This window comes from Contarinia nasturtii, unplaced genomic scaffold, assembly GCF_009176525.2.
Source record: "Contarinia nasturtii isolate CC-2019 unplaced genomic scaffold, AAFC_CNas_1.1 Cnas_scaffold_129, whole genome shotgun sequence".
Taxonomy (NCBI): Eukaryota; Metazoa; Arthropoda; class Insecta; order Diptera; family Cecidomyiidae; genus Contarinia; species Contarinia nasturtii.
In genome coordinates, this window is record NW_022197486.1 from 7152896 (window position 1) to 7179958 (window position 27063).

At 33.7% G+C, this 27063-nt stretch overlaps 2 protein-coding genes across 8 annotated transcripts in view; one reads left to right on the forward strand and one right to left on the reverse strand.

The window, feature by feature from the left end:
• LOC116340356 (protein kinase C, brain isozyme) overlaps window positions 1-19537 on the reverse strand; it is a 58275-nt gene extending 38738 nt beyond the window's left edge. Inside the window, exons 1-2 of one of the 7 annotated variants that reach the window (XM_031766868.1) lie at window positions 19517-19537; window positions 10996-11706 (exon numbers count right to left, since the gene is read on the reverse strand). The gene's annotated coding sequence lies outside the window, so the exon portion shown is untranslated. The other 6 variants (XM_031766876.1, XM_031766884.1, XM_031766842.1 and 3 more) reach the window with 6 other exon arrangements.
• A 1106-nt stretch (window positions 19538-20643) lies between these two features.
• On the forward strand, window positions 20644-23678 carry LOC116343268. Its single transcript, XM_031771254.1, has 4 exons — window positions 20644-20790; window positions 20900-21824; window positions 21971-22152; window positions 22949-23678. Exons 1-4 carry the CDS (start codon window positions 20752-20754, stop codon window positions 23192-23194), a joined length of 1392 nt encoding a protein of 463 aa, XP_031627114.1. The 5' UTR covers window positions 20644-20751; the 3' UTR covers window positions 23195-23678.
• Window positions 23679-27063: the final 3385 nt, after the last annotated feature.

Genomic DNA, 27063 nt, shown 5'->3' on the forward strand with positions numbered 1-27063 from the left:
ACAATTGCGGCTGTATATAACATTTCAACTGTGTAGATCACCAATATTTGGTGCTTATGAATAAAAATACATGCTAAAAAATGTTGGTATTAATTGAAATGCATTAAATTGTCGATTGAATGCTTCGACAAAATTATTTGAAAACCGTGAGCATTGTCAAAACTAATGTAAATGTAATAAAAGTGTGTGCGCATCGGAAATAAATCGATTTCCGTAGTTTTCAATAAAAAAACACACATTTCTCTGTTGTTGGTGAATATATAAAACTTCGAATGCTGCAGCCACTGTATGTTCCGATTAAATCGCAACGGAAAACAATAATGGAAAAGTTGACTGAATACAGCACATTTTGGCATTCCAGCCACTATGCGGAATATGTTGAAAAAATTCACCAATGTTGAATAGTTGTGAAAAGCGTTCATTGTATGTTGCAAATGTTGTGGAAATATGTTGATTCTATATTTCAAAAATCATGTGCTAAACTTATCAAACCATTGACAAGAATAATCAGACTTGAGGAAAACCACAGAAAATTAATAAAGTTTTGATTTCGTTTCATTTACAGAAGATTTTCGCACAAGAATTTCGTTCAAAGAGCACAGTTTCCAAACAAAATTGAAACCAATGAGAGTTCAGAGAGCAAACCAAATCAAATTGAATACTATTTTTTTTGACCGAAACCACTTTAGATACATGAGATACATAAATACACATTGACATTTTGACTTAAATGAATGGTCCAATTTTTCGACAAAATGTATGTGAACATAAAATATGGTGTATTTTATGAACTAAAATTGATTAGATTTGTGATAATTGCCATAAACGAACATGGCTTTTACTTTTAATTATTCGAATTTGATTTATTTATAAAACTTAGTCAAATATCTCATTTTCAATCTGACATTTGTTCTATCTCTCTCTAACTCTCCCCAAAATGTGTGCATACTGTAGAATATTGAAATTATAAATTGTACAACTGAAATTCATCTATGTCAATGACTAAAGTAAATACACAAAAAAAATCGATATGAAAAATGTGCAGTGCCCCGAGAGTATGATTTAATGGTATACTTTACAGAGTTTGTGTAACAAAATTGGTTGGTGTTCTTGTTGTTAGGCTGAACAATTGAACATATTGAAGCCGTAAAAATATCTGTAGTATTGATCATATTGGAACAAAAATTATAACAGATAAACCCACATCCGAATTTCTCCGTTGAATAGATGACAATTGTGATTACATATTTCATATATACAATGCTACTCTCGTGTATTTTATGATTGGGTCTATATTGATTCAATACATAAGGTTATCGTCATAGTTTGTAAGCAAACAGAAAATCAGAAAATTAGCATTCACATACGAAACTGAAACTGAATTAAACACATTGTTAAACAGACAATATATGAATTACAATTCACATTTACTAATATAGACAAAATCGTAACGCGTACGAGCATGATAATAAAATTTATGTTCATAATTCTTAGGTGTTAATGGGAAATTTTGTCATATCGTATCGTTTTTTGCATGTGATATTTCTCTCTCTTGTGCTTAAAAATGACATGCCTCAAAGAATCGTGTCGCATACATCAAAAAGACTATCGCAACAATATCCAACGTCATAAACTACCATATATTACTATTGCCAATGAAATGGTGCTGATGCAATGTGACTTTAGCTAATTTTGATGAGTTTTCATACAACTTAGAGTGTCACTCAACTTTATTTGACAGATAAAAGACTGCCAGAAAGCACATCTTCTGCTTTTCTTTATCCTGCCGCTTTTCTCTATCACCATCTCTCTCTCTCTCTCTCTTTCTCTTTATCTCTTCATCTCTGCCTGTGTATTTTCGACATTTAGAATAGAAATGTACATTGTTTTCATTCAAAAATTTATGCTGCAGCCTGGAATCTCTCATTTGTTCCAATTGCTTAAAACTAACTCTTTTGTGCGACTGGATTGAGTTCGAGTACACTCACAATAAAAGTCATGAAAAGCTTCTTTTCCAAAAATTTGCTTAAGTTTGTGCGTTACTCACAGAATACATACGATCTGAGAGCTTACGCGAAGAATCAAGAGGAAAAGGGCAAAACATGACAAAAAAACGTATATTGACTGACGCTAATAAGAAAAGTATCTTTCGAGTGATCTTAGCAACCAAATTCTTAAAAAAAAGAAAAGAAAACATCGAATCACAGATATATACATACAAGTGTATACATTTGTATGCTCTTTGAAGAGATCTGAGAATAAAGTATTAACTCATAAAAAATGAAATGGAATGCCTTGTGAAAGCATGAATGAATCTCAAAGAATTCCCAATTCCCAATATAATATATAAAAGCGAAAAGAACAAAAAAAAAACACACACACACCCAGTCCAAAACCACTATTCGGTCGGAAAAAATTGCAACTTCTTTTTTTACAGTCGAGTATCAAAATACTTGCACATAGTTTTCTATCTTCATCATAAATTAATTTGAATTTTATCGAAATTCAACAGCACATTGAAAATTCAAAGCAGCTGTTAAAAATCAAACTTTTCCCGAATGCAAACATGATTACAAGATCAAACGCGAAACGAACATAAAAGTGAACGAGCATATTTCGTTTTCCATCCAATAATACGGAATATATTCTCTCAAAAACCAGTTTCAATATCATAAACAAAATTGTATTTGATGCATCAATCACCAACATTGTATCTATATCTAATATAATATTTAAAAAAAGCGAATTTCCATTTATTCATGGTTCGGGAAGCAAAAAGCGTATCTCAGTGGCGAGGGGGAAACCACGGATTCTAATAATTTAAATTCGATGACCATTCAACAGTTTGTAATACTCAACTCGATTGTGTGGCACTATTTCCATATCCGACAAACATGAATAGGCAAAAAAAAAAACAAGATCCCACATTTTTCCTACACTAAACATGTTTTCCATCAATAAAATGTTACTTTTCTATAGATTGTATCTCTGAATACAATGTGTGTGTTTGTTTGTATGAAGTGATACATTAATCTGTTACTTGATTAGCATTCCACATGCTGAATTCTCACCGTTGTCATGCATATAAAACAAAAAAAAAAACACACCAACAAATAAAATGTGTGTCGACTATATGGATTTGATAAATAACAGCGTGAAATAAAGCGTCACAACTCTACACCATCGAGAAACAATAAATTTTCATTCATTTTTGTGTCATTCTTAGTGTGCAATGCGCGTGCCGTCGATTGAATTATCATCCGATGGAAATTTGCAATGTGTATTAAGAAAAACAGCTCGAATCATTCGAACTTTTTACAAAACATGAAATAAAATTGCCGCCCCATATGCGATGATGTGAATGGTGTGTCTCTGTGCGGCAAAATTGAAGTGATACTGTGTGATATAATTCATCTTGGTATGTTATTCTGTTGTTGTCACTTATTCGGTATCGTTTTTGCTTCGGTTTCTCTCTTCTGGCCTCTTCAAAATCGTTGTGTTTTCATTTCATTGACTTTTTTTTCATCTTTGCGTCAATAAAATAAATACATAAAGACAATTCACAAGATCATCGTCTAAATAATATAGTTGATATGAAGAAAATGCCATGTCTTAAGACGTTTGGTATGTACGAAAATAGTAAACGGAAATGTATCATTTTAACTTGTCATTTGGGCCAACGAACACGAGCATAGAAACAAATGTTCGTAATGCTTATAAGGTCAATCGTATTTCCTGGTCGTATTTGTGAAATGGACGAAACACAAAAATAAAATAAATAATAATACTAATATGATGAACAGAAATAATAGTTATTTTTGATGCAGAACAAATCATGATGTTTTGAGATACAAGTTACCCATGGATATAAATGCGATTACATGTCAAAGAATGTTGAACGCAAAAAGCACACCGAGTTGAGGCAAAAAAATGAGCAATATGGCAAAAAGGCACAAATCTCATAGGGAAAGACTGGGCTATGGCCAACCGTTAAAAAAAAGAGAACACATACCGTCCGCTTCATTCACACCACTGACTTGTTTGATTGTACACATCAAGATTTTCTTCTTCTTTTTCCTTTTTTTCAGAAAAAAAGGAAAATGTATTTATTTGAATTGAACGCAAAATGAAATTATATATCACACACATCGTTTCACTCATGAACGAAGTTTTTCTCTTGTGAAATATCTGTTGCTATTTATGCCACATTTGCTGTTGTTACTGTCTAGAGGTATGGTGGAAATTCACGTCATATACGGAATTAATGTTAAAACATATTTTTGCAGATTCGTTATTCAAAGCATTCGAATCAATCAACATTTCATTCTCGTTTTTTTTTCTTCTTCGATTACTCTCGTATGGAATTTCCGTCCCCCTTTCGACTTACTAAAACTTTATTGGATTGCCGTCATGTTCCATCGTTCGTTTGTTCGCTCATAATGTTTTGAATCATTGCAAATTCACCATTTTTACTTATTGCCAATAAATTCGAATTACGTTCGGCTGCCAATATTAGCGCCAATAAACTTGATCCATGAGGCAAATACCACTCTTGGTAATCGCGTGTTTTCTCTCTTTATCCCATGCGATTGCAGATTTCTTTTTATGCATCATTTTAGACAGCTCATTTTCTCATTGATGGCGTTTTTTTCTCTATGGCTATAAAGTTGATGAAAAAAAACACAGTTTTGATCTGCATCTATTCGATGGCAAAATAAAAGAGCGACGAGGAGAGAGGGAGTGAGGGAGGTAGAATGTGACTGTTGAACAAAGATAAATGGCCAAGGTGATAAAGGATGAAAAATGAAATGTGCCCAACGCAACACACGGTATATAATCACATGGAAACTATATATTTTGCAATGATCAGAACGCTTCGATGAATCTTGTGCAACATTTTCATTTCAAAGAAGTGGCGCGGAGAGAAAAAGAGAGCAAAAAATCCAGGTACGTGCTTGAAATTTATCCCTAATGAAAATTATTATGTGCTATCCGCCTCTGTGCATTGTGTGAAATTTATACGAACACTAAATGATTACGAGAGATGGGTAAAATGTGAGACCAATGTTGTTGCTCAACAAATTACAAAATCTAGCAGCACTTCATTAACTATTCGAGTCGAGAAATGTATATTAAATAGGATGCTCTTCAGAGAAATATGCTTTCAAATTTCTATTCGACGTTATCTTTTGCATTGTCGTCATCGTTTCACAGGCAACGCAATCTTTGCATAATAGTTACCAATTTTAAGCATTTTTAAATGGGCACTTCTCGCTCTACATCTTGAAAAAAAAAAAAAAACAACAGAAAATATTCTCTATTTCCTAAAAATAAATTCGTCGATAATCGGGTACGATTCTTCCATTCTTCTCCATTCACATATTAAACGAGTAGATTTAAAATTTTTGCAATCAAAGCAAGTACACGTACATCACACACACATGCACACATTTTTGTTTTTCTTATAAAATATAAGCGCACGGATGCATCGTGATTCTCACAAAAAATAATAAATGTTTTGTTGATGTTTTGGGTGAAAATTGAACAATAGAATGTTTGTTGCACGAAAATTCACCCATTAAATCTGTTGTTTTCGTTACTTCATTGCCTTTTTCTGCTTGATTTAAAATATTGTGCGTGCTTTTTCCAACACTGTAGATCAAAACTTTTTTTTAAAAGCATGTCTTGAACAGTATTTTGCAGAGATGCTGTTTAATTTGATATTTTCGCTGCTGTTCATTTTGTTGTTGTTCTTTGTGTATGTAAGTAATTGATAAGAGTTTTAAGAAGGGACCATTCAAAATTCAATTTGTATGTACTACAACAACAGCACAACATCAACAACACTAAAAAGAATCTATGAAACAATAAATAGCTTAATTCAACAACAACCATAAACACTCGCTTAATAAGTCGGAGCATATTTTTTTTTGTTTTTTTTTTTTTTTTTCTTTTCGGATGCTAATAACAATAAAAAAAAGCATATGCTTGAATGAACGTACCGAAGTGTAGAATCGGAGAAAGAGAGAGTGAACGATAATGTGTCAAAATTTATAACCGCTCTTTTCCGTTAGATTTCATTAATCTATGTTAAACTACAATTCCATTGAGATTTGTGTTTCCTTGGATAACAATCTGTGATCGGCACTGGCCGATTTAACGTTTTGGTGTGTTTCTTTTTTCTCTCCAGGCAGGGCATGAATCAAAGCGGCATGGAATCAAACCATGCTAACACGTTAATCATACATGAAATTGATTTATTTGTGTACCTTTAGATCACTGACTGAAAAAAAACGACCGAAGAAAAAGATTCGTTTTGAGTAAAAAAAAAATTCGAATGGAATCGCATAATAAAAGTCTGAGCATATTGAAAGCACTTCGGATATTGACGAAAACAGCCACCTATCAAAAGTAGTCTGCTTTTGTGATGTTCATTTCCTTATTTAGTTCAATTGCTTTGGGCCATATGTAGCTAGTATGAACTTTCATTGAATGTCATAAAATTGATGAAATAATTTTGCAAAAAAAAAAACAACACAAAAACCGTAACAAAAACATTCGCCCAAGAACAATCGTTTGAAGTAAAAATAACGAAAAAAAAATGTGTGACTAATGAAAAATCAACTCACCGTTGAACAATGATTGAATAGAAAAAAAATGACACATCCGTATCATGTTTTTTTTTCTTGCCATTTTATCTTTGCTTCTTACATTTGTAACGATGACGAACATTTCATTATAATTAGTAAATTACATACACTCGTTAGCTTAATTTCAATGCGGGAAAAAAAGCATCGTCGCTTCTGTTGACAGAGTAGTTTGGTGAAATTGTTCGTGCACACTTTGCGTTGGAGAAGAGTGCGAGAGCGCTATATATGAAACAATGATAGAGAGACGACCAATGGGAATGACGACACAAATGATAATATGAATACGCTCGCATCGTACGCTTGCTATACATTTTCAATGTTATTTCTTCGTTCATAATCTCGGGATTTTGTGATTTAATGCCCGCCGAAATATGTGCACACGAAAAAGATATCATTATACCCGAACCGAGCGAGTGATACAAATGTGCGACCGTATACAGTTTTTTTAATATAAAATAAACATACGTGTTGTTTGTGATATGAATTGTCAGTCATAAGTGTATTTCTATGTTTATTTAATTTTAGCATCACCCTACTGACAAATATTACCTCCAAAATATTTTCAAACTATTTTCGAATAAAGGATGGATCTTAGAGCTTGTACTGGGACAAAACACTAAACCTTTAGATGGCGCTGTTCTTCTAATTAAATTCTATTGACATTTAGTACCCGTTTTTGGTTCTTAAATCGTTCTATTTAGATCCTTTACGAAGAATACGACTGTGAATTTATAACAGTTTTTTTATATGACCTACTCCACTCTGGTTCTTTGAATGCAAGTGGATAATGGAACATATAAAGCCTTGAGTCATTGCTACAGTTTTTGTTGTATCTTAAAAATATTCGAAATTCTAATCGAATCTCTCCAATCATGTGGAAAAGAATTTTTTTTTGTATCATCTGAATAATTTGTCAGCAGGGAATTTGCTACCTCTGCCTCTCGGAGACTTTGAGTGTAATTCACTGTGGAATGGTTTTGTAAACACATTACAGATATATATATTTTTTCGGCACTGGTTGAGACTGTCCAAAACAAAACGGGAGAAAAGAAGTACAGTTTTTCGTTACTTTTCGTAAATATTAAATAGGCTAATATTAAACGGTGTGCATGTATTTGAATTTTATACATTAGGCAAAAGAGACATACACACTCTCTCTTGCACATACACTATGGATACGCACTCACATCTCATTATGCGACAGAGCCGCTGATACTGACTACTGGCGTTTACCTTCAAGCAAAATTTTGTCTGAGCTGAATAAATGTTGTTGTTTTTTTTGTTCTCGTCGTTTTGCTTTTATTTCATTTTGAAAATGTAAATACAGTGCTTGAGCACTAAGCAAGCATAAATACTGTATTAAAGTTAAGATGATGGCGTCATTTCGTTCGCACATTTACTTGCTGCAGACGTGCTCTGTTCGAATGAAGAAGCGTAGGCAGAGTGTGAGTGGAAGAAAGATAAAGGAGAAATTGGGGTTGCGCCGATGGATTTCTTCCAAAAGCACACTCACTTTAATATGGGGATCTCATTTAAAGGTATTTGACAATTCTTTGCAGGGAACACATTTCGTTTAATTTCAATTTCTCTCTTCAACCCTCTTGCAATCCCCATTCATTCTCGCTGAAATACACACACGTATTTGAAAAATGTACATATTTCACATGAGAAAATACCTGGCCCATCGACAAAGGCAACACGTCGCAACAATAAAAAAATATATATCGTACATTTGATGACTGTGTTTGGTAACTATTAGCGACACAAATATGATTTATTCCATGCACGAGATTCTATTTTATTTGCCCCTTTCTCTGACTTTCTCATGCTCAGAAATTTTAATTGCATTTTTTTTCTTCCTCTTTTTATTCCTTCAATGCTTGGCAAAAAGATGATTCTTTTTCCGACTGTACGTCTCTATCCAATACCATAACATTTATCAATTTATGTTTCTTTACTTGTATATATATAGTCTTGGACTCTCCCCCTTCATGGTGCCGTACGCACAATATCATAATTAATTAAACAGAGTTTACAAGTGATGGAATTTGTATAATGTAATAGATGTGTAATAATCTACTCTTTTTTCTTTATTAACATAAAGAAGAGAGCAGTAAAAGCAAGAACGGCAAAAAAATGGAAAACATAGTTGGCTTTGATGTGATCTAAAAATATACAAAATCAGGTACTTCTCATGCCTACCGTATTTAAAATGGCATATTTGTGAAAGAGATTCTATCTTGTATGCTCCAACAAGAATGTGATCTTGTATTTAAATTCATTTGTCATTCTATGACAACCAAAGTCATGTTTGCTGTTTGCGATATGATTTCTACACAGAAATAACATACAGCACATGTCACATTAGATCAATTATTATTGCTCACTGTTTTTTTTTTATTAAAAAATAAATGCCAAAAGCATGCCGTAAAACGATCAAAGCATGATCAAATGTTTGGAATTTAAATTTATTCGATATTTTCATCTTCAAAGAGTTCACAAAAGAGAAAGGTAGATAAATCAATAACTATAGTTAGAGAAAAATTCCGATAACTATGAAAAAGCACACATTTCCGATGCAAAAAAGCCGCACAAAACCAACTGTTATTCGGAATATGCAAATATATTAGGCGAACCATTCTTGAAATGCACAAACATTCACAAAATCTATGTTTTGATGAATAATTTATACGATCTATACTTTTGTATCTATAATAATCTCTATGGAGATGCATTACTGAGTGTGAACAAAATAAAAGTGTGATAGAATTAATGTTGCGTTGAGAAAAACCGCCAAAAATTTGGAAACAAACTTTATTTTCGGTGGTTTCAATTTCAGCAAGAGTTTATTTCTCATTTGGCGCGAATTAAGTTTCAATTTAATGTACATAGATATGCGCACTTTGTTACGAATTGTGTATATAACTCTTTTATAGAGTTGTTCTTAGCGGACGTTTCACAGCGAAAGTTATTTATGCAGAGGATTTTATTCACATTATAGAAAAGATATAAATTTTATCAGACTTTTCAATTTTCTGTAAATCCTTGAATTCCACTTGATCTTTCCTCTCTCTCTCTCTCTCTCTCTCTCTCTCTCTCGTTCTCTCCCTTTCACATTCTCTTCACGGTGCTTAGTATGCGCTCGCAAAAATTTATCACATTTTCCGTGGCAATTTCCAGAAGTAATGGATCGTTTTGTATTTCAGAATTTCGGATTTAAAACAAATTTAATTTGAAACGAAGAGAGAAAAAAAAGAAACACCAAAGCAAAAACAATTAGCTGCATCATAAAGCCACGTCAGCAAAATGCGTAAACGACAAACTTTGCGTACTTTGTCAATATTATTCGCGAAATATGGTATTTTGTGTGTGTATTACATTCTGTGACTTCACACCGGATCAACTATGGTGGTATTGGTTGTGATTTTATGGTTAACTGTTTTGTGAATTATAAACTTTTTGGCGTTTGAAAAATTTACTGGTGTTTTTCATTCAAAGTTAATTTCCATTGAATTTTACTACTTTGTTATTAAGTATAAGAAGTTCTCGCATATCTCTTCTTTCGCCCACTGTTACGAACCACCAGTGCAACATTTATTATTGCATTTCGTCTGTGTGTCCGTGATTATGTTGAGAAGGGGATGTGCGAGAAATCATCCGTATCACAACTGCACATCGCAAGCTATCCAGTTAGTGCAACGAGACAACAAACATAAAACATTGACACATTTAATTTACAGTGGAGTACTTTAAGAGAAAATTACTTATTTTTTTTTAGTTGACGTTGCGTTTCATACATTAAATTATCTAACGATAGTACATGAGAGATATTAATCGAATTCACTGAATGTGGATCACCACGCCGGATAGAATGTCGAGCATTTAACTGAAAATATTGTGTTCAACGTTTAATGGTCATATTTTAATGCTCATAAATCTCTTCTCGATTAGTTTTCCAAAGTAAATTCGACGATGTCAGTCGATTTATTTCGATTCGAGCCCTTGCTCACTAGAATGTTGGGCCGAAAATGTGCACATTTGCAGTATTGATATGAAAACGGTGTACGTTGCAGATCATGAAACATATTAATTTCTTTTTTCTCTGTTCTTTAAATATTCAAAGCTGAGTTTAATCGTCCATAATCCCTGCACCCAAACTCATAGAGAACGAAGACACAGTGTCACTTTAGATTTTAAGTTTGAAATTGAATATCTTTAAAATAGAAATAACTGGCGCCCGTATACGTATATTAAACATGTATCTTAACAACTATAAATGACAAGTAAATGGTTTGAAGAAGAAGAAGAAGAAGAAGAAGAAGAAGAAGAAAAAAAGCAAACTTACCATATAAAGTCCTTGCAATGCGAACAGAATGTTGGTTGTTTGAAGAATCTGGGTATGAAACGATGGTCCTTGATGTTATAGATGTTTTTCTTTTTGAGTGCACCTTTTCGGTTTCGGTGTCTAATATTGATTTTATTCTCCTGCTCTTCCGACATATCATCGTCAGCCATATTGATAGTGGGTTTTTACTTCTCTTTCTCTCGAGTCAGGGGCGGCAAACCCGTTGCTTCCGAAACTTTTTGTTCACAAGTTAAATCGACACAGAAATCGACTTCTATTTTTGTTTTTTGTTTTTAGTTTTGTTTTAGTTCTAATATTTAGTTCGTATTTTTGTTTTGTACAATCGAAAAGTGGTCAACTGCGTGTTCACTTTATATTTAAAAACTTTTTAATTACGTTCAATTTGATTAGATTTCCATTCCAAATGTGAATGGATGTTTGGTGGTGTATTTTGGCATTCAGTGGAGAAAATCGATCCGATTGTATCGTATATAATTATTTATTTGCGCTGATGATATATATAAATCTTCTCGCTCTCTCAATTAATCTTTATTGCTTTTAAATGAATTTAATGATTATGCTCTGATGAAAGCGAACAAAAAATAAAATAAATGACATTTGGCTGGAATTTAATCGTATTGTATTCCTTCGTGCTATATTTTGTTTCTTTTTATTTCTTCTATTCGGTGTTCCTTGCTGATATCACGTGATCTGCAATTAAAATTAACAATCAACACATTTTTTATTTATTCCGTTTGTGATTCGTGTGTGTTTGTTTTTATTTTTGTTAAATTTTCACAATGAATGTGGAGAACCAAATATGGTACAACTGCTTTCATGTGTTTTGTTACATGTACACACACACGGTCATAATCAAAAGTAAAAAAAAACAACAACATAAAAATGGCCAACTACACTTAAAGCAAAATACAGCCAGAACCGCAAATATATTGATGATGCTCGCTCGCTCTCAAAGCTACTCAGTAAATTTTTAATTAATTCGGGCCATAGCAAACGAATTTGCTATTTGAGTGAGCAAGCTTATAGAACAACATACACGCACGTACATACTCACTCACTTACATACCCACGCACAACCGATTCGAAACCAGCAACATAACAAAAAAAGAACGTAAATGAATTGAAAAAGTGGCAGTATCACAATTGCCGGAATAATTATCACAATGTTTGTTAAAATTCACAAAGTTACTTGATTTATATATCGAATCTAATACAAATATATCAGCCCTGATGTAGAATTTGTGTTTGTACTTGCCGGCCGAATGCGTTTTTTTAATATTAGTTTTTCACATTTGATTGATTTGAAAATATTTCGAATATGTCACTCTTTGGCTCTTTCACTTTCTCTGTCTATCACTCAAATGACATAATTTGTGGTCGTATCGAAAAATGTTGAAAGTATTCTTTGGCGCTCGCCGAACACATGGATTCGTTACGCAAATCGCTCTTAATTAGAAAAGTCGCGGCAAGTGTAAAAACGCTAGCTGTTAATTAACACTGATGTGATTGGTTGGCGATTATTGTTTTTCCTCGTATTCTATAAGTGTGAAAAAGGTCCACTTTTCCAGCCAGAAAATTGAAAAAATAGCCAGCAATTTTCAAAATGAATTCATATTTACCATTGGTTAATTACCAGTATGGCATGAATGCATCTACAATTTTTTGCACTCGAAAGACTTAATTTTAAATGGACTTTAACAACAATTTCAGTTTAAATGCAAAATTTAAATTTGACTTAACGTAAATGTATAATGAACAGCAGCAACCGTTCACTCACCATTTGAAAAAAAAAGTTCAAATGAAATCGTATTAAATTATCACGTTTGAGTGGCTCTTTCATCCTTGAAAAACGCATTTAACGAATATTATCGAGAGAAACACACGAAATTTACGATTTTTTTTCTCGTTTCGCATAAACCCAATTGGAAATAATGGAATGATTATTGGTTCAAATTGTTGACGCAAACGATGGGAAATACATTCCAATCTTCATCAATTTCATATATTTGCATTTCATCGCGGAAATGATGGGCTTAATTTGTTTATACATATTTGATATATTTTGAGGGAGGATGCTTGAAAATCTCATATTTCGATTTTTACGATGAAATTTATCCGCTTTTTTCTAATGAAGAAAATAGCCTCGATTCTGTAATAATAATGCCGGAAGAACGGCTTTTTCATATAATACGGCCAAAAATATAGGATTTGCAGCAAACATAGTGAAAAATCGAAAATGAAGCCGTACATTTGCAAGGTGTATATGCCCTTTTTATCTTTCTTTCTCTATCTCTCTGTCTCTCTGTCCTGTGTGTATGGTTTTAAATAATGTATACTGAAAATAAATACGTTCGCGTCATTCTGTGCTTTTTTTTGTCGCTTTTGAAACAGTATACTTTGCTTAGCTTGGCTGTCAAATTTCATGGCTTCTCTTCTCTACCCACTGTCTCTAATATTGTGCACATAATTCTAAAGTTGAAATGAAAAGTAAATAATTGTTAAATCGGTTTTCAGTAAATCTTCTTTTCTCCAATGTTTGTTTTATCGAGCGAAAAAAAACACACACATAAATCTGTAACATCTCAACGATAAAATATGTTTCCTCTCTGTAATATTTATTTCGTGTTTTTTTTTCGTTGGTCATCAACGTAGAAGGACGAGAAGTAAATCGAAAAATTACCCTTACCAGAGAGACCACCGTCAATGTAAAAAATTGAGCGGTTTGGGTCATTTGTGGCCCGACAAGAGGAATAGTGTTAACAAAATAAGTGCATAATTTACTGCTGCTAATTAGTTACACTATGTATTGCTGTTCACTTGTACATTCTTTTTTCATGCGACCATAATTTACTCGATTAATCTTGGGCAAATACTTCGTGATGGTATTTTAAACGACATACCGAGAGAGTGGGAGAGAGAGAGAGAGAGAGAGAGAGAGAGAGAGTAGAGAAAAAACTGCATCAAATGGCTTTTTTGAAATGAAAACTGCATTTTAAAATAATCTTTGAGTACTTCGAGTGCTGGTATGTGCAACAAAAAAAACTCACACACATATACAATGGACGCGCAAACGCAGCGAGAAAAAAAAACGCCAATGGTATTAAATTGGCTTATTTCGATCGCAGCTTAACCTACCAGCAAATTTACTATCGGAAATAATTTGATTTTTGCACTATACTATTTATCCCAACACCTGCACTTCACTTCAAGTGCTCGGTCCATTTTTATTAATCACACATTTTGCAAAGCCATAGCATGTAATGTGCTTAAATTAGATGCTTCAAATGAATAAAAAAAACCTGATAGAAAACTACTTATCTTGAATCCAAAACAAAAAAAAAATCAAGAAAATGTTAATGAAATCAATTTCTAAAAATTATTCGCTCCATCATCACAATTAATAAATATTTAATTGTGTAATTATAAATAAACGTAAATGCCAAGCAGATGGTGTCTGTGTGGCCGGAGAACGACGTGAAGGCGATAAAAAGCGCAAACATGAGTGAGTCGTACGACTTTTGAGTGAGAGTATGACGATTGTATCAGACAAATAAGGTATATCAATTTATACCTGAAATCAAGTCGACTTTTTTTTCGCATTAAATATTCGAAATCAACGTCGTCGTTGCACTGCAACGCAGCCAGATTGTGCAAAGACGACCAAGACGACGACGATGCGACAGGAAATATCGCAAATGAAAATTGAATTTTCATCAAATTTGAAAATCAACTTAGTCTAGATCATTTTCATCGTAAATGAAATTTTCGTTCGCATGTGGCTCGTATTCACGTCGTCATCGTCGCCTACGTCGTCATGTCGGCATAAATGATATTACGTGGAAAACACTTGTGCGATCCATAAAATATTTCAATATTTGATTTATTTCGATCTATTTTATACAAATGTACTGGCATAAAAACGCAATTTATTTCTTATTTTCTTGTGTGTCCCGGATTTATGCGTCACAATTTATCACACATACAAACACAAAATAGCACTCGCCGTCCCCGCGTTCATTGTTTATCGCGCTCTTCAAACTGTACAACATTCAATTCACAGTTTATTCTCTCCCTCACCACCACCCTGCTCTCGTTCTCCGTCATTCTGTATGCAAAACAACAACAACAACAAAAATTGTTTTTGAAGCAATCAAGGGAATATCTTTAGCGTTTTCCGTCCATTGGTATAACCACAAGAGATATACATGATTTATCCATAAAATGAATGATTTCTGTGGTGACTGCCAACGGCGGCTAAAACGCGATTTTCTTTTGTTTTGTTTTTTCTCTCTGTGTGTTTGTGTTTCTCTCATATTTTATTTTTGGTTTGCTTCTGATGTTCTATCAAACATTCATCGAAATATAGCAAAAATGATATTGACGTTTTTTTTAGAAAAAAATGTGTTATTGGCTGTTTATTTATTTTTCAAATGTAACCAATATTTTCATAAAATTGGTCTTGAATTATGGAATACTTGATATATTTCTGTTGATTGATTTATTTTAATCTCTGGTATTTCCCATGAAAGCATTTAGTCTGATTACTCTTGACCATAGTGCGTTGCAAGAGGGTGGTTTATAAGTACAATTGGACAACCCCAGAGAATAGGCGAAGAGGTAAAAATGAACAAGAAAGAACGAGCAAAAAAAAAAACAGCAAAAGAAATAGTGAATTCGTTGATTTAATTGAAACGATCGATAGACGAGCAAAATATGAATACGAAATATAAACTCATTGGTTTGATTATGGAACGATGTCAGAGAGCGCATGCAAACGTTAGTTATATTTGATTGCAACTATAACTATAATCATAGCCCTGGCACACAATAATTCTCTTATACTAATATAAAAATAACAGCAAACAATTAGCGCTACATCAATTGGTCGGAGTGAAAGGGAAAGAGTCTCCGAATTCTCGGTGTACATTTTCTTAGCCACTGTTTTGTATGCAATTTTTGAATTCATAAGAGGTAAGGTTCGTTGTGCTCTCGTCTTTTGTATTCTCTCTCGCAAACACACACACGCACACACATTCCTTCGCTCGCTCGCTCACTCGCACACATTTGCGTGTGAGTGTGTGTCCTATCACATGCACCAAAAACTATTGTTTATTAGGCTATTTTCAAAACTATATCGCATTCAATTGAAAACTGTTTGTATTAGGTCATAGTATCAAAAATGTAACACAAAACCGTTTCATTTCCATTTCACCAGGGTGTTTAAATTTTTTATTGGATTTTCTGTTGTTGTTGTTTTTCTCTCTCTCTCTCTCTCTGTCTCGCTAGCCGCGACGCGTCATGAAATAAAATAATTTCTTCACACACGACAACGACGTCAAACGATAGTAGAACACACTATGGAAAATGAAGCGGGCGCAAAATATAAACAAACAAAATTCAAATAATTCGGTTGATTATATAGAGTGATCGCGACGCGCGCGAAACGAATTAAAAAAAAATCAAATAAAACTAGTTGGTGGCAGTGGCTCAAGGAGAGAAAAGCCAAGCGTTGCACTAATTTTTTTTTGCTTGGATATGCGTTTAGCTTTTACAATCAAAAAACAGGTGCAACAGCTTTTGTGAATCGTTGATTTAGAAAATTACAGACCAAACGTAATTTTTCTTTTTGTTGTTCTTTTCGTTCAAACTTTTTCATATTTATTCGGTTTAATTTTATTTTTAGCCAATGTAGCATTTCGATAATGTATTTCTTTATTATTATGAATAATATAAAGCTTTCTTTTTTCATTTTTTCAATTCTTCTCGTTTTTATTTATCGTCTCGAAATCAAACCGCTTTGAGAGAAAAACAAACAAACAACAATCAAAAAATTTCACTCTGAAATTCAAACACCAAAAATCAACAAGAACAACAACAGTCATGTTCAAACCAAACAAAACACACGACCATCATCATCATCAACAACAACAACACAAAAAAAAAACGAACAAAAATGCTTTAACGAAGAGAGGATTCCACACACAAACAATACACTGTGAATAATTTTTGAGATAAAAACAGACGGAATAAATAAAAAGCACGTCTTTATCAACCGACCTGGCGATTCTAAGTGATTTTTATGCGATGGAAACGGTTTGATTGAAACCTAGAATGTTGAACATTGCAATGTGGATATACATCGTTGTATAACAACACACAAAAAAATATATATACTAAATAACACACACTCTCTCGTTCGTTCGTACGTTCATTCGGTCGGTTCGTTCGCTTAACGTGCCACAGCTTTCTCGACAATTCGTTTTCCATAGCCGAAACCAAACATATAGGCGAACTGAGCATGAAATGCAGAACATGTGTTTGTGCGTCTTTGCGCTTGAAAACCAGCTTGACGTATGTACGAAATGGTTAGGCTGATCCATTTCACAAATTGCACGGCCACTTAAATGTAAGCACGGAATCGAAGAAGAAGAAAAAAACCATGCACAATCACATACATAAATGTGGAGAGGCGCATTGTGAGTTGCCATTCGCGCATATACTTGCCAACATTGCCATTGCGATTAACAGTGGATGTTTTCGTTGTGTCGAGGATATTGCGGTGAATTGGCATATAAGCTTCAATGAAAATCGATTCAGAGCCAGCCTAATACTTAAAGCGCATATACATAAGCGGGTGCCACTTTACTTTTTACGAAATAAGAGTAACGCCAACTACAAAATTCACTTGTATTCGCTCATTCATTTTCTCCATCACATCTGATTCGCGATTCGATATTCTCATTCAGATTTTGAATCACATTGCGACTACATTTTCGACTCAGAGTTTTACGAGAACTTCATGCGAAACACCACAAATACATAAACATTTGATTGAAATACAGAAGCAGCCACACAACGCGCATTGCCACACCATCATCACTCGTCAATATACATGCAAACGCTTGTTATTTTTTTATTTTGATGGTATTTCCATCCGATTTTCCCGAACACGGGGCGCTGTTGTTATTTTTGTTGTTGTCTATTGTGTTGCATGCGCTTTTCCACCGTATCGGTTTGACAGGTATATATACATTCGAATGCTTTCGAACCGCTTGTATGTTTTCAACAATTTTTCCACATTTTAGGGATATGATAACATATCACGAGCAAAGGTGTATATCACGCATCATCCAGCAGAGACCCAGTGTTATCATTAAAACGGTCTCGTTTGTCGTACGTTTCTTTCTGTGTTATTTCATTTTGTTTTTTGTTTCGTTCACACAACAACGTTCACCGCTGATGTGATGTCAGAATGCTATTCCAAAATGTTATATTTATATTGTGTAGTCAATCCGTCCTTCATATTTTTTTCACTCTGTGTGTCGTTTGGAATGTGAAACAAATGATAATAAGAGAACTACAACAAATGGAAGAATTAGTGAAAGAAAATTATGTGCAACAAGAGGCAATACAAGAGATACATGGGCGCTGATTCAAGTGTGTTTGAGAGTGAGAAAGATCGCTTCATAAGCTACATGCCATAAAATATGCAATACCCATAGGGTAAATAAATGGCATTTACAATGAATTGTCGGTGTATCTAACCGTACATCAATCGAAAATGATACGGTCATTTATGTCTCTCTCTCTCTCTCTCTCTCTCTCTCTCTCTCTCTCTCTCTCTCTGTGTGTGTGTTCCTATGTGTTTGGTTGAAAAAGCAAACGGATTGATTTCAATATACAGGAACTTTCTCGTCAAATACAATTTTATTAGCAAATCGTTTAATAAATCGATCGAAATAAATTGCTTTTAAAATCAATAAAGAGAATAAATAATGACATTCGTATATTTGGATAAATAGGACAAAGAAAAGCATATGTACTCATGACCACACACACTAACACAGGATGAAAATCACAAGAATTCGCGCGTTCTGTCCTTTTCATTTTCTCACATTTTTTTTCGTGGTATAAAATTAAAAAGGAGAACAGAGAAACAAAAAGTACCGAGATGTTGGTTATTGATCAACAACATATTTACCACTTTGGCTACATTGGCATCATCATCATCTCGCTGGCTTTGCTGTGTCTTTCTTGTTATTGTTTGTATAGTGTGTCTCAATTTCTCACTCTGCTCTTGCTCTTTCTCTCGCGTTATTTCTGTGTTTTTTTTTGTTCGTTGTTCGGAGTAGAGCAATTTACTCGATTAAATATAACAAGATTATCAGACACTCACTGCACACACACATATATGTATATACTCATGCAAAATAGAGACAAGCACAGAAACCACCTTATCGATTTATTCAATAGTCGTTTTGCATATCTCTCTTTCTCAAGCGAATGAACGAACGAACGAACTTATAACAGAACGAAAAAAAAGCAACAAAAAAAATGTTTATACACAACATAGAGGAGCTCTTTCTGTATGACCGATTCACACACAAAAACCGAACTGTGTCAGCGTAACACCTCCCGATGTATCAAACACACAATATTATCTCTCTCTCCTGAAACTAAAAACGGCCCAACTTCCAATATAAATGTAACAGTTGCATACCGAATAAATGTAGTAAGCGCAAAATAATGTAGATGTTATGTGCTACAGCATTTTATTGTACAACGGTTGTGTGTATCCAACATTTTTGCGGTATGTAAATGTTGTTATTTGTTCCATTCGCATTGTGTATATGCGAATAAGAGGCTGAATGAGAATGAGATATAGACCGTACTGTAAATGCTGTACACTTCGTTTCAAGTTGGTTTTAAATTTCGTGATTTTGTTTTATTTTATTTTTTTATTTTATTTTTGTTGTCACTTCATTACGTTCGTTTTTATTTGATGTGATTTTATCAGTTGGCATTCCATGACATCGATATAAATGGTTTTCTTCTCTGTCTCGCTCAGACCGGACGTTCAAATCTCTCTCTATATATAGGCATGATTTGTAGTGCGCAGAATTTGGCATCCGAAATAGAGTCTTATTTATCGTGTACAAAGGGGAAGCATTTCAGTATTTCCACATGGGACGCATATTTTCGTTTGTATGGCGTAATTTTTGCAAAATACCATTTCATGTTTGGCCCAGAAGTCGATTTCATTCGCTATCATTTTTATTTTCATTGTCTCAACTACCAATTCGGCTCATTTTTATTTGCGTCAATTGTATTTTTATTCATTACATATTTCCATTTTTCTCACATAGAATTTTTTTTGTTTTTTTTTTTTGCATCATGATGCGTTTACATATTAAAATGATTGTTATTTGATTTCAATTTTCCATCTTTTTCTATCCAAAATAAATACGATGCATTGTTGTACGCATGTGCTGCGCGCATCAAATCGGCACGCAATTTTCGATTGCAAGCAACCAAATAAAGAGTATTTTTGCTCATCATTTTGGTACACATATTCTTACTATCGTGCAACTCCATTCCAACTGATTCTAATTATTCGATGAAATAAACCGTACAACATTCACATACATACACATAGACGCACACACTTACACATACACATGTGCTATGTATCGAGTGTGAAGTTTTGATGTTTCGCCTGTTGAATGTTGCCATACATTTCCTAACCAATACACGGGCAAATGGCGCAAATGGCGCTGTCATCATTGACTGTATAAAACACTACAGTACTGTCATAATTTGTGCGCTTGTATCTTGTTGGCATTTTTAGTTATTATACAACACAATCTATTTTATGCTGTCAGAATTTATATATATATATATATATTTTCTATCGTCAATTTTCCCTGTATCAGTTTTAATTTCAATTTTAATAAAATGAGTGCAAATCTAAATTTGCATAAAGTAAAATTTACTGTAAGTACATAAAACGTTGATTTAATCAAAATGAAGAAAAAAAAACCATCGATTTTTTTTGTTCATGCAATCGGAAATAATTTGTTGTTGTTGTTTTGTAATCGTTTAGATGTTGGCGAGAAATCGACGTGTAAAATCATTGTTTGATTTACGAAAAACGCGAAGATCGCAAGTATTTTTGGGCCATCGTTTTCGCCATTTCATTTCATCAGATGATCGCATTCGCATCTGTTTTCAAACATTATGGGAGCATTTGAATTCAATCACATGTTATTCGGAGGAGCAAAAATTTACAACACTTTTATTGGTTATGATAAAACAAACGCCACAAATCACCGATTTTATACGCATCGATGCGGCTGCCGAAATTATGGAACATATTAATGACGAACATAGCGTACTTGTGTCAAGCATTTGTTACATTCTCAATGAAATTGGCATCAATTATTTGCTTGAAAATAAAAAAAACATTTACATACAATTTGAATGTGATACGCTAACATTTCGTCCAAACCTCAATTCAATTAGTAACGTGATGGTTGAATTACTTGCCCGGCTACTGTATACATTCAGCAATCGTTGTCAAACCGAAAAAATTCCATTCACCAAAGACATTTTATACATATTTGAATTGTGCTATCAACGATTTGGCCAGTATGGTGATGTCATTAGACAGAATTTACACACATTATTGGCACTAACACAGGGAATCGGACGATTTGAACGTACACAAACCATTTGCAATTGTGAATCATTAATGCTTAGATTGATGGCACAGCACATGCATGACACGGATGATGCATTAATTGTACTTAAAATTTCAAATAGCATTTGCAAAGGTTTCCCAGAGAATATACCGTTTTTATTGAAATGTCATCTACTTGATCATTTGAAAGTACAATTGGCCAACACAAATGGGCCACGGTATGAAATTGTTGAAGAATCACTTTCGATTTTGGAAAATATTTGTGGCAATCATCGAAGCGACATACAAGCGGTTATTGATCATGATCTCATTTTGCCACTTATCAACGGTAATTTTAATTCAAGTTCAAGCAATTTGTTTTGATTAAACTGTTTTGATGATTTTTTTTTTACATTTATTGAAGCCTTTTCATACACTTTTAATCGTATTTGGAATTATATAATTAATGTGATTCTTTTATCATTTTATTTATAGCATGTGTGTCACCTGCAGACAATGTTGCTAACCATAATTTACAAAAAATCGCATTAAATGCACTGTACAACATTTCCACTCTGGGAAGCATTGAACAAATTAGAGTTCTTCTAAATCTAAAATTGTTGGATATATTATGCAATCATCTTAGCCAAATCAATTCCCATGAAGAAATTTTAGAAGTAAGTATTTACGCACCATTTGATTTTGTCACACTCAAGTTTTAGCTAAGCTTAAATTTGCTGCTATGGATGTTCATACACATCGTTATGTGGTATGAACAGTGATTTGGCTGGTGGTAAGCAGCAATATCAACAGCAGTAACTGAGCTAATTCCTTATTTATGTTCAATTGCTGATATATGAAAAGAATATTTTTTTTAAATTATGAATATAGTATTCAATATTTTTACAATGTCTGACGAAAGTGAAAAGATCTTTTTATAAAAAAAAAGAAAAAAATTATTCAATCACAGAAACCCCAAAATATGATTTTTTTATTGGATTCCAAAAAATCTACGGCAATTTTTGGATCAGCCAGATTTTTTGCCAACATACCCATGAATGTTCCACTTTAATGGATGTATATCAAAGTGGAACATTCATAAGTATGTTGGCGATAAATCAACTCAGCGATATCAGCCTTTTTGGACAATTTATCCCATAACTGCAACGAATATTTCAAATGCTCTTGAGTATTCACTTAACTTAAAAGAGAACACTGAAGAGCATTTAAAATATGCGTTGAAATATGCAGCAAACGCGAGGCAGCTCAAATCAACGGTTTTTTTTTTCAGTGTTCATTTTTATAATATGTATCATAGCATTGTACATTTTATTATGAATCTAATATTCATTTTTGCACAATGTGATTTTATAAAAAAATAAAAAAAATAAACGTCAATTTTCTTTTGAAAAATCAGTCTTTAGTTATTGATAAAAAAATATTTAAAAAAAAAACTATATTCACTATTTTTAGATTTCACTTGCGATGCTGAATACAATTTTGGTAGACTTTTATCGAAAAGACCATCATGCATTCCACAGAGTGTCGAACAAGATCATTGAACGTGGTAGTTTTTTGCCAATTAAACGGCTAACAGCGAACTACGATAACAAATCCATTTCAAGAATGGCAAATGAAATAATCAAATACTCCGAGGGAACATGCGAAAAATGTTATCAAATGACTACGCCGGAGATATTCGAAACAATGCAACAATGATCGCGAAATAAAGTCGAGGCTTGCATATAAAAACCAAATTGTATATCTAGAACGAAAATTATATAGAGAAAAACGTATTATAGCACATTGTGTGCAATATCGAACAAATGTTTATTAATGACAAATTGAATTGTTTCAATTAAATTAACCAAGTGCATTTTTGGCAACAACAAAACATTTAAATTTAGAAAAGTCTACCTAATATGACGATAGAAACGACTAAATATTTTTTTTTATAAATTAACTGTTGATATTTTTAAAATTATTACTACTTTACAAAAGAAAAGCGGAAATTCGAGTGTAATTTGTGAATTTTATAAAGTGTTATTTTATTGTAGTATAAGTGCGAAAATTTGAGAAATATTTTTTACTGATGAAGAAAATTATAATATAAAGAATAAATTTTCTATTGATTGTTTTCCAGGGCATATATCTTAATCTGCATGAGCTATGTATATTGAGTGCCTGATTGGACGAAAAATAAGTAAAATGTTTGTGTTTTTTTTCTGCACAATAGAAATATGTGCTTAAGTGCCTCTCATTTGAAATTGGTCGATGTGCATCTGTTGAGACATGCAAATGGATTTTATGTGGCTTCAAATAGGCCATTGAATTTGACGTTATACATACACGAAAAGAAAATTGAAGATGAACGGCTTATTATCGCTTTTACGAGGTTTACCAGACAAGCCCATGCTTTCAGACGTCGTTTTTTGTTGTCCGTTGCACAGAAAAAAGACAAATATACTATTTGGTATATGTTACGATGTAATGAGTCATTGCTAATGACGTGCCCATCAAATTTAATTAAAATTCAAAGTGACCGATGACAATAATTTATGCTTCAAAAATAAATTTAAAAAAAACATGACCAAAAATCATAATTCAAATATTCAAAGCACGCTTATCAATATGAATAAGCTATTTTTGTTTTTTGTTTTTTAATAACCACTTTGTATCAATAGTTTTGCAATAGATTTCATTTATATGTTAACTTTTTTTATAAAAATTGAAATCTAATAAAATTGTGTCTCTCCCTTTATTTTCCATATTTGCATATTCAAGTTTGCTTTTTGCCTCTATTCACATTTGAATAGTTCGTTATTTGACCTCAATTGAAGGTATTCGAAGAAACTAAAAGATCTGTTCCAATCGCAAGGGTAATAATACTTTGCTAATGTAATTAGCAACAATAAAATGAAGCAAATAACACATTCGCAATAATAGGCTCAAATGTGAATCAATCGAACAAATTACATTTTCTTTCTGTCTTCATTTGCATCGACCGACATTCAATAAGATTTTTAACAAACTCAACGATATTATGTATACAACCGATTTCGGAGCGCTATCTCGGAATTGGTTTTGTGTAAACGAAACGGAGCAAGCGGAACGTTCCGAGAATGGTACGAAACCGACCCAAGTATTTACGATTGAACGGCTGGAATTTGGATTGAAGCCTATGTTTAAAGAGAGAAATGAGGACAGAAAAGGGAAGATATGGAAAAGGCCACCCAATAATATGAGACAAAAGTAGTTTATTTGACACCGTTTTCGCGTGATACTACTGTCAACGATATCACCGATCATTTGAAGTCCCACCAGTGCTACAATGTTGTCGGTGATTTAAAGGTGGTCAAACTAGTGAGCCAAAATAAGGACACAAACAAATTATCATTCGTTTCCTTCAAAATTGAAGTGCCAAGTCGTTATTTTGACATAATTTCCGACAGTTCAATTTGGCCATCGGGCGTATCAGCCAAAGAGTTTGTCGATAAGTCAATGCCCAGCAAGAAAAATTCAATTTCAAACCAAATTCGCAAACCAACTCTCAAAAAATCAAAAAACATGAAGGTGGCCTCGTCCAATCAACCAAAACATCGTCGGAATCAGAGGCAATCACAGCAAATCCAAACAATATCACCGGAATTTCCACCGATTGCAAATTTGTTGCCGCTGCTGTCTCAATGCCTACTCAATCCACTCATCGCATCGTACAGTCAACCTCAACAAACTCGTCGCAAGTAAGCAACATAATTAACTCTCTCTCTTCTCAACTAACTTTGGTTTGCAATGATATTTACTATCAAAATGTTCGTGGCCTGCGTACCAAATCAAAACAATTTTTCTGCAATTCATCGGCATTTGCACATTCCATCGTAGTTTTAACGGAAACATGGTTGAACAAATCCCATTTTTCGTCAGAATTCTTTGACAACTCGTATGTTTACCGTAAAGATCGTCATGAGACTGGTTCCTTGTTGAGTCGTGGTGGTGGTGTACTCATTGCAGTCACCTCAAATTTGACATCCACCAACATTGTACTCGATGACTCAATTCATCTGGAATATGTCTGCGTTAAAGTCAACATTAATGCAAAACTTAATGCATTTATTTATGCTGCGTATATTCCGCCTAATTCACAACCGGATTTATACAAAAACCACTCGACTGCCATAAGCCATATTCCAGTGGGTCCAAATGACACCATCATTGTAATGGGTGATATTAATCTACCCCTGGTCAATTGGATAATGGATGACGCTGAACAAAACGTTCTCATTCCAACGTGCGTCACTCCACAGCATGTGGCTGATTTTATTGAAGACATCATCGAAAATGGACTTTATCAAATAAATTCAATACGGAACGCCGGTAACAAATTGCTCGATTTGATATTTACAAACGATTTCATAAATGTTGAAGTTACTTGCCCGCCACCTTTATCTGCCGTTGATGAACAATACCATCCACCAATCCTTCTGACGTATGAATGGCACATAAACAACGCAACTCAAGAGCAAATTACAACTCAAAACTTCTTCAAAGCCGACTATATTGCAATGAACAGGTACTTTGCTGAAATTGATTTTTCTCAACGTTTCTCGACCAAGTCACTTGATCAAAAAGTTGAAATTTTTCATCAAATTCTCAACGACGCGATCAATAAGTACGTGCCAATTCAAACGAAAAAAGCACAAACGAAATGCCCGTGGAACAATAAGCAACTCCAGTCTCTCAATTGTCCGGCGATGACTCTAACTATTTGATGGCACACGACAATTACACCACATTGAATTACGAACTCTACAACTCGTATGTCGACAAAATGACGTCTTCATTAAAGTCCGACCCCTCATCATTCTGGCGCTTTGTCAACACCAAGAAAAATAGTGACTGCGACCCAAAATTGTTACATTTTGGTGAGACATCATCGGGTGACAAGACGGAACAAGCTGAAATGTTTGCTACTTTTTTCAAACACAACTTCGCCAATCAACCGTCTCAATTTCAAAATTCAACACCCATTCCATCTCAAACGAACTCTAACGTGGACCAATTCAAACACAACGAATTTTCCGTTTTCGACGAGCTGCTAAAAATCAACACGAAGAAGGGGGCAGGTCCTGATGGAATTCATCCAACTCTACTTAAAAATTGTGCAGCCTTATTATACGAACCGCTATCGATAATTTTCAATGAATCGCTTTCTTCTGGTCATTTTCCATCAAAATGGAAGCGTTACAGCGTTGGACCAATTTTTAAAAAAGGATCTCGATCAAACGTGGAAAACTATCGCTGCATCGCCAAATTACCAACGATCGCCAAATTCTTTGAATACTTAATAAATTTGGAGCTGAGTAAAAGGGTCGCCAATAAAATCGTACCTCAACAACATGGTTTTATGAAAGGTCGCTCAACTTCGTCAAATCTTTTGGAATTTTTGCACTATTCCATAAAAGTACTGAACGATGACAAACAGGTGGAAGTACTTTACACCGATTTCAGCAAGGCATTCGACATCGTTGATCATTCGATACTCATCTCGAAATTACACAATTTTAATCTGCCGCCAAATTTAATCAAAT

What these genes read in the sequence shown, in the direction of transcription:
- LOC116343268 (XM_031771254.1), top strand. Translation starts at nt 20,752, where the DNA reads ATGAGTGCAAATCTAAATTTGCATAAAGTAAAATTTACT. An exon ending in TGCATAAAGTAAAATTTACT is followed by an intron (nt 20,791 to 20,899) that starts GTAAGTACATAA and finishes GTAATCGTTTAG; the next exon opens with ATGTTGGCGAGAAATCGACG. An exon ending in CCCATGAAGAAATTTTAGAA is followed by an intron (nt 22,153 to 22,948) that starts GTAAGTATTTAC and finishes CACTATTTTTAG; the next exon opens with ATTTCACTTGCGATGCTGAA.